We start from the raw sequence: 9,121 nt of genomic DNA, 5'->3' as shown, positions 1-9,121 counted from the left end.
GAATTCTTGATTTGCATAATGTTTAAGGTTTTTTGTTTGTTTGTTTTCATTTATTTATTTATTTTGTATTATTAATTTATTTTGCCATAGGCTACCATATGAGGTCAAAATCGTTGATAATAATTTGAAACATAAACTGAATGTTTAGGTTCAGGTAACTTTATTTGTATACAGATTTGGTTTAAAGTAGACAAGGCATCCATCTTGACAAACAAAAACAGACAACAGATGATAATTAAGACTAAAAAGAGAAAAAATAACAATAGAAAAACAAAATAAATAAATAGCTACTTGAATAAATAATAATTCTGTGGTTCTGTAATTATTATTATCTTTACTGTTTTTTTGTTTGTTTTTTAGCTACATAAAACCACACAAACGTACTTTGCTATAGATATAATCAATGAAGAGTAGTAGATTAACAACATTATGACAGCAATAATAACACTAGAATACTATCAAATTAAATGAGCTTCTAAAATAGAGAATAAAATAAAACTTTTAAAAAACTCTTAAAATAAGTATAATGGACTAGGATAGTTAAAAAAAAAACTAAAAAAAAACTCTAATCTCTAATTTCTTACCAGCTAACCAAACAAACGAGCAATTATTTTGAAAATCCGACCTAACCGGATGTCTCCTGATAAACTTTTCCAGCTGAACACACTCCAGGCACAAAGCAGTGAGTGAAGGGCTATGGTGGGAGAGGACGCGCGCGGACCTCCAGCTCATGAGCTCATCTGACTGACTGACCTGCAGCCGGCGGTGTTTCCTGTTCGGAGAAGATGTCTGTGAACGAGGTGTATGTGTTCAGGCCCTTCAAGCTCATCGCGCTGCTCTGCGTCTTTCTGGCGCTCTGTCTGGACGTGGTGGCTCTGCTGAGTCCAGCCTGGGTCACCGCCGACCATTTCTCCCTGTCTCTGTGGGAATCCTGCTCCCAGTCCGAGGCACGGCAGTCGACGGAGGAGGAGGCTCCGTGGAGCTGCTTCTCCACCCTCACATCTGGTAGGGGTCACTTTGTTTTTCCTCGCACCTTTTGGTTTATTTCACACCGCGCGCTTTGGTGTTTGTAACTTTCTTTGGAGGAGGGATGCTGGTATTTTTGCTGGAAACAATAACTGTGGATTTCAGCTTGTTATTGTTGAAAAACAGTGCTGCATGGTTCTTAAATCTGTAATCTTATGGTTGTAATACTTTGTTTTTAGGGAAAAACTCCAATTTTGCCAAACACATACTGTAACATAGGCTACAATGCGTAATGCACGTGTAATTGTGTAATTATGCCATGTGAAGCCACTCTGTAAGTTGTGAAGATGGTTTTACACCAGCATGTCATTAGTGGCTTTCTCAGGATCTGTTTTTAGGGCTTCACAAAGCTGCACATCCTATGTTTGAACAAAACAAAGAGGGATGTTTGTCTGGCAGCTCTGGACATCATCTCCCAGGCTGAGTTTGTTTTAGTTGTTGGTCTCTGTCCAGCAGCTGAGGCATTCAGGACTTATTGTGCTGCTGATAAATTTCCTCTGTTCATACCAGAGCAGTGACGTGGAGGTGACACTGACAAACACAGCAAGGTTTGACTGATTCATCCGTGAGCAAGCATGGAAACATTTGTGTTTTCAGTGATATTATGAATGGCAGATCAGTCAACAAAGGTCGGATGAGTCAGTGTTACGGGCACATGTTGAGACTGAGGCTTGTAACAATATGTCTTGTGCAATTCAATGTCAGTTTTCATGTTTAGCAGGGCTGTGCGATATGAACTTAAAGGGGCACTTTTGGAGAAGAAATTCAAACTCGAAATTTTAATATTTACTATATTAATTAGGTAAATATTTATTTTTCCTTGACTGAATAAACAAGCAGTTCTCAGGGGAAAATAAGGTCCCCAGAACAGTGTTTGAAGCTAGAAAGGTGGCAGGGTCCGCCACATATAAACAAAGTTAAACACTATGAAACTGTGTTGTCCTTTTAAGGTCAGTTTGTCTATTCAGTCGTGAAAGTCATTTGTTTATTTAAAATGTCTTCCCCAAAACTACAAAGTGCACCTTTAAAGTAATATCGTAATATTATTCGGCTATGTCGTGATACAAAAAATAAATAAATAAAATATCAAAGCAATATTGTCAGGAAGAATATTCTGTACTTATATCTGCTGAAGTTGGCATGGTAACCAGCCCAGTCAACCCCAGCCCATACTGTACCGTACCACTAGCTGCACAGCTAACTGAGCTAACTAGCTAAGACAGCTGCAGTTAGCGGTTGCTATGGCAAAATGCTTCCCAATATTTGTGAGGAGTATGAATCCAAGAGGTGGGCAATTCTTACATGTTGCACATTTAAAAACAGTTATATCGTCATATCACGACATAACGCTGTCCCAAATCTGAGACATTATTCAGTCTCACGTCGTGATATTGTCGTGTAGATATATTGCACAGCTCTCGTGTTTAGGATTACAAATAAGAGAAAAAACTGGCTAGCTGTAGAAACATAAATATAATCCCTTTGGCGCACAAACAGTTAACTCACTCCACCCACCAGAAGCCTTTGAGTGGGTCTGAAGAGACACTTTGAGCATCTTCCCCATCATCCACCTCACCAGGCCCTGGACCACCATGGTTGCCTTTTGTCAAGTAGAGGTAGCAGAAGTCACATGACAGAAGTATTTTTATGCCTCCAACCCCCTTCCTTTACCCACCAGGAAGGGGGAGGAAATCCGCATTAAATGTACCAGATTTACCAGCATTTGGCTGGCGGCTGGTGCAGCGGGTTGGCTTGTTATTAACTGGAGCTTTGTCTCTGTTAAACTTACAGTCGCTGATTGTTAAGATAGTCATAAAAATCCTCAGAGAAAACCACACATTTAATGAACATTGAGTTGTTTTGGTTGCAAAAAGTATGTAGAATATGACTTTTGGTGCACCATGACAGAAACACAAACATGCACAGCTATGTAGAGGGAACACACAGCTATGCTTGGGGGTGACTGACCGCTGATATTGTGGAATGTGTTGGGGTGAATAGGAGGCGGGCTTCTCGCTTTGAGTGTCTGCTGAGCTCATTAAAGCAACAGTGGAGGGGTGTGTTGAGGTTAAAGGGGCAGTTCACCACAAGGCAAAGCAGATTTACTATACACATATTCTTGTACCTATCCCAAGGTTCTTGAATTTCATTCTATCTTTGTAGCGACGTAATCCGGATGATACAGGATAAAGTGCGAGAGACTGAAATAATGCAGATGAGAATATGATTGACTTAGAGTCTCAGTGAGCGATAGAAAAATACACTTGTGGTGTGAGCAGACTGTTTAATATTCTTTGAAGAGAAGGCTTTTTTTTCAGTCAAAACCAAAATTATAACCACATAATGGACAAAAGATGTTGGAAGGCTGAATCAAATGGAGTACAGATGTGTCTTTGAGGAAAAGTTTCTTTTCACCATCCTGAAGACAAATGAAACGGGAGCTCATCGGGACAGAGAGAGAGACACACCCAGCAGAGATTGTTCGCTGAGCTCGTTGGCATCATCAAATGCAAATTCTCCTTTTGAGTCGAGGCTTTCTTCTGACAAGTGTAGACATCAAAGCAGGCAGGAATGGAAAAATGTGACTTTTTTTTCTGAATACATTTCTGAATCAAAGCTTTAAGCTCAGTGCAGGGAAGCTTTAAAACATGCTGTTTTAACAACCTGGTATTGTGTAGGTCTTTCCAAGGAAGAGTCCTCTGACGCAAAGGAAGTCGTGAGCTTTTACTTTTCCAAAAGCAGCGACTGGAGTTTGTTTGATATAAACAGAATAAATGTGCTGTTGAAAAGCCACTGTGGCTCAACCGACATGGAAAGAGCTCATCGACCAAAAGCTCAGAGGAGGCGTACCAGTTTGTCACGTATATGTGATGTTTAGTGTGCAAAAAGACCACAGTCATGATTAATGAGCAGCAAGAATAAAAAAAAAACAGACAAAAGTGAAAACCTAAAGAAAAATAGACTAAGGAGAACAGGTGTGCCGAAAATGGCAGTGAATAGACGAGCAGTAGACAGCGTATTACAGATGGCTGCTGATATTCATGAAAAATACATTCAACATTGTGGATTGGTAGAAAGCAGAGCTGCAACAATCAAATCTAAACTAATCGCCAACTATTTTGATGACTGATTATTGGTTTGAGTAATTTTTAAAGAAAAAACTGTCAGACTTCTCTGATTCCAGCTTCTTAAATTTTAATGTTAAATTTTCTGGCTTCTTAACTTCTCAATGAGAATAAACTGAATATCTTTGGGTTGTGGACAAAACAAGACATCTGAGGATACCATTTTCTGACATTTTATAGACCAGATTGAGAGGATTTACAAACAAAGGACCCAAACACAAGAGTTTTATTGATGAGCTTGTATGAAAGTCATAAATTACAAAAGCAAACAACAAAAGGCAGGCAAAGGAAAGTCCATAAAAGCAAAAGGCAGGTGATGAAAACTCCAGCAACAAAACAGTAATCCACAAGTGCAAAAACTCAACAATCCAGGAAGGCACGAGGAGAACACAGGACCAGGAAACAGGTGTGAACGAACCAACCGAGAGCAAGGAGAAAACATGGGCTCAAATACAAAGGAACGATTGACGAAAAAAACAAGTAAGCAGGATAAAGAGCAGGAAAACAGACACAGACAGGATGTGGAGAGTGACACATGGCACACGAGGATATTGGCTACAAAATAAAACAGGAAATGACAAACCAAAAACCCAAACCATGACACAAACAACTAATTGGGTAATGATGAAAGAGACGGTGAAAATAGTCGTTAGTTGCATCAGTCATGTTTGTGGATGTGAAGAGGACAACGTGCACTGATGCACATCATTATATGGAGATTTAATTTTATTTACTTTGCTCTCAAAATACTGTACATGAAATAGAAATTTACTGACAATATTTCAAAGACCTTCGTTTTTTTTTTTAAAGATCTTATTCTAAAAGATATCAGCTGTTAATGGGATGAAAAAATGTGTTTCTTCACATTTTAACTCTCTAAACATGCACATAATATAATGATTCTCGCTCTCTGGTGCAGGCCTGAGTCCGTTCTGCTTCACTCACTTCACTCTGTGGGATTAGCTCTTGCTTTGTGTTTGTCAACACAGCGGTTCAATTCAACCGTGCTGTCCTGTGAATCGTGCTTTTGTTGGGATGCTCCACTCTAACCTGCGTGTGTGTCGTCCTGCAGACTGGCAGATTGCCACCCTGGTGCTGCTGGTGGCCGGCGCTACGTCGACTCTTGTGGCCTTTTTGGTGGCCCTGATTTCCCTCTGCCGGGGGACGCAGAGAAGGCACTACCGCACCGTGGCTGTGTTCCTCTTCACTGCAGGTACGTCCATCTCCTCCTTTCTGTTACTTTCCAACCCAAGCGCCTGAAATCATTTGCACTTTTCTGCCCTGTGTGAATGTTTATCCAGTGTTCCAACACATCACGCTCACGCACATTTGGAAACAGAAAGACGGCACATATATACTCACCACAACCACAACAATTTCCATATAGACAGGGTGTTTTTTGTTCCAGTGCTGTCATTAAATAGAAGGGTGCAGAGGGAAAGAAGCAGCTGAAAGAGGCTTCTGGTTGAGCTCATATTTTCTGCGGTGTGGAGTCTGGGGAGCTGCCGGCTCACGGGCCAAGAAAAAGCAGCCGCAGAATTTGCAGAAGTGAAGTCACTGTGGGGAAAGAAAAGCCACCACAGATTCCTCACACAGAACTGCCTCATACTTGGACTGCATGCTTTGCGAGAAGGTCCAAATTTCGACACTGATGAGGGTGGATCTATCTGTGAAACCTATAATTAAAACCAAAGGGTAGAAGTCAGGATGTATTGTGATAACTTGCTCATAGCCTGCACTTATTTCACTATAAAAACAGTGATGAAACACGAAGCACTTACTGCTACTTAAGTCGTGCCCAGTTCCAGTTTGGCCAGTTATATAAAAAACAGACACACTGTTGTGTTTCACAAATAACATTCCTCCTCCTGACGTTGTACATCGTGCCTGTAAGCTAAACTCAGAGGAACAGTTTGACAATAGTTTGACAACCCTGTACACATATCGGCTTTCTTGGTCAGAGTTGCTTTTAAATATGAAGCCACAGCTAGCAGCCTGTTAGCTTAGCTTGGCATGAAAACTTGAAAAAAAAAACTGCTGTCGGACACATAACTCCCTGTAAAACCACTTCTTTACATTTTCACATTAAGATATTTGTACAAATAAACAAACAAGATATAACATGTTTACTGGTTAGTTTGAGAGGGGCTGGTAAGCAGATTTTGTAACCTTTGGACTGAGCCCAGCTAGTTGTTTCCCTGTGTTTCCAGACTTTGTGCTAGGCTAAGCTAACTGTCTGATGGCTGTAGCTTCATATAATTAACACACATTAGAGTTGTATCAATCTAATAATCTAACTCTCACCGAGAAAGCAAACCAGTTTATTTCCCAACAATGTCAAACTATAGACCATATTCACATGGCGGCCATTTTCCTCTGACATCACGGTCAGGGTGGGAAACTCAAATGTTGTACAGCCGTGTTTCAGGTTGCAAGTCGCATAATGGTAGGGAATCTGACAAATTGTTATCATTTCACTGCTTCCTGATTGACCAGTACCTTTCTGTTGAGAACAGAAAGTGAAAATATGGAGGGATATCAGGCAATATTTCAAAGTAAAACAACCCATTGAACCCATCAAATATGTCAATACAAAGAGTATAAATTACTGCATACATTTGATGTACTGATTAGAGTGAATGGCTGTAACAAGCAGATAAATAATAATATATAATGTTGTCAAACAGTGTGGAAAAATGTTCGATCTGAGTTTGAAGGGGAAATGTGAGGGATCTTTGTCTTGCTCTGGCTCTGAAAACATCTGTCACAAAGGAACAGTGTGCAGTCGACTTCGTGTCTGCGCCTTTGACTGCTAGCCATTTACTGAAAAGCGTGGGAGTGCAGTATTATCCTTTCCTGTTTGTAATTGCTTTAAGAGCCTTGCGAGAATAAGGTCTCCTAACAGGCGCACAGTCTTCAGCACGGCAGCAGCAGCGGAGGGGCTGGACTGTTAAATGCCCCTTGGCAGGACCGTGGCTGTGTGGTATTTATTTTCTGTCCGGAAATATGACCTCAGTGGGCCGCAAGCTCAGTCTGGGCTCCATCAACACCGCCACATTCCTGGGCTGCCGTCATACCTCCTGCACGCCCATTGCTCCGTCCTGTAGGAAGGAAAGGCGGAGTCGTAGTTACACAAAGTGCTTTCCTCAAGAGTCACCTAGCTGGAAGGAACTGGTGCCACAGTGTGCCTTTGATGGCAAACATGGACCAACACTCACAATGACGCCAACACATTTACCACCGGTAGCTGAGTGATTAAAGGGGAAAAATGATTCACAATGATGGAGGAGGCATCAGAGGCATTAAAGTAATATTCCTTCAGGGATGTCAAGGTCAAAAGAACAAAGACAGTTGTTAAAAAATTGTTCCACATTTCATAAGAATAAAGAAACCGCACGGCTTCACTTTGGGGTCCTTAAATGTGATGTTTAAGAAAAGCCTTCAGTTTCTTTTCACAGTCTCATCTCTGCCTTTACAGCAGTGCGTTGGCTGTCAGATCTTTCTTTTTACACGAGCAAGGCCATTAACATCACATGTTTTTGAGTTGAAGGTTGACGAATGCACAAAAATTGTCTTTGTTAAGGTGCAAGACAAAGTGAGTCAGAAGAATTACATTGACTTTTTAACTTTTGATTGAATTAAACGACAACATTTCATGTTTGACTCTGTTATGGTTCCAGTGGTCCTGCAGGCCTGCGCTCTGGTCCTCTATCCGATCAAGTTCATCGACGGGACGGTTCTTCAGACCTATCACGAGTTCAACTGGGGCTACGGGCTCGGCTGGGGAGCCACCATCTTCATGCTGGGCGGAGGAATTCTCTTTTGCCTGCGAACGGATGTATACGAGGACGCGATGTACTGAGTCCTTTCTCAGCCCCGCTGGACATACACACACAAACATGTGTACACACACACACACACACCCACCCACACACACACACACACACACACACACACACACACACACACACACACAAACAAGTTCCCATTCAGGAGGCGTGCTACTTTTCTTCACTCTGCACACTCCCTCTGTGTATGTGAGCACAGACCCGATCTCTCTCCTTCTCTTGCCGTCTTGCTCTCTCTGTTATTTTTAGACAGGTTGTGAAGGCCTAATTTAGGCCAGGGCTGTATGAATAGGACCCCCTCCACCTCCCACTCCTCCCTTACAGCCAGTGGGTCTCTCAGCCCTGTCGGTATCGGGGGTGAGGCGGCAGTGCTAAAGCACAGAGAGCTTTCTGGACGAGGCTCGAGCCGCCAATGCTGGACGTTTCCACAGCACGTTGACCTGGATCTCTATTGTTAGAGAAACAGGACAGTAGATTCTCAGCACAGACCTGAATGTGCAGTGACTGAACATTTTAAAGGGATTGACTTATCTCCTCATTTCTTTTTCTTTTTTTATTCTTTCTGTAGCATTTCACAAGGACAAGCTTGTTGTTAATGTATTTATGGCATCATTTTTCACTTTATAAATATTGAAAAGCTGAACTTCCTCCCTCTGTGTGTTCTAGCTGAAACATATCTAGTAACGCTAAGCCTTCTGATAGTCTCAATTAGACAGCTTTGATATACGCTAGAGCTCTCGAGTGTTCATAGTTTGTGTGAAAACTCGCACTGGTTTCTCTCAAACGAAAAATGTAAATGTGTACAAAGTATTTCTACATGAAGGAAAATCCAGAATAAACTGTAGTTTTGGGAGTATTAGGCGTGTGAATTATTGTTGTTTCATGTTCTGCAGCTTGTCTGTCACTCAGTGGTCCACACGCTGACCACTGACAGGATTTAAAGAGAGGGAGCGTCAGGGGTGCCCTCGACCCCTTTTTTGGACAGCAAGAGACAAAAATGCAAAACACTTTCATTATCCTGAGCACACATTCCTCAGAGGAAGCCACCCCATGCCATTTAAAGAGACATCACCGGGTCGCCAGCCAGCTGATGTGTAAAAATATGACCCAGTAGCACTAGTA

The 9,121-nt window shown here is 41.7% G+C and overlaps 1 protein-coding gene across 1 annotated transcript; it reads left to right on the top strand.

Moving 5' to 3' along the window:
- The first annotated feature begins 718 nt into the window (after window positions 1–718).
- LOC141006549 (transmembrane protein 47-like) lies at window positions 719–8,855 on the top strand. Its single transcript, XM_073478752.1, has 3 exons — window positions 719–1,005; window positions 5,224–5,364; window positions 7,832–8,855. Exons 1-3 carry the CDS (start codon window positions 786–788, stop codon window positions 8,011–8,013), a joined length of 543 nt encoding a protein of 180 aa, XP_073334853.1. The 5' UTR covers window positions 719–785; the 3' UTR covers window positions 8,014–8,855.
- The last annotated feature ends 266 nt before the right edge of the window (window positions 8,856–9,121 follow it).

This window comes from Pagrus major, chromosome 13 (assembly GCF_040436345.1).
Source record: "Pagrus major chromosome 13, Pma_NU_1.0".
In the NCBI taxonomy this organism is placed as follows: Eukaryota; Metazoa; Chordata; class Actinopteri; order Spariformes; family Sparidae; genus Pagrus; species Pagrus major.
The sequence above is the reverse complement of the archived record's forward strand: the minus strand, read 5'-3'. Positions and strand labels throughout refer to the sequence as shown.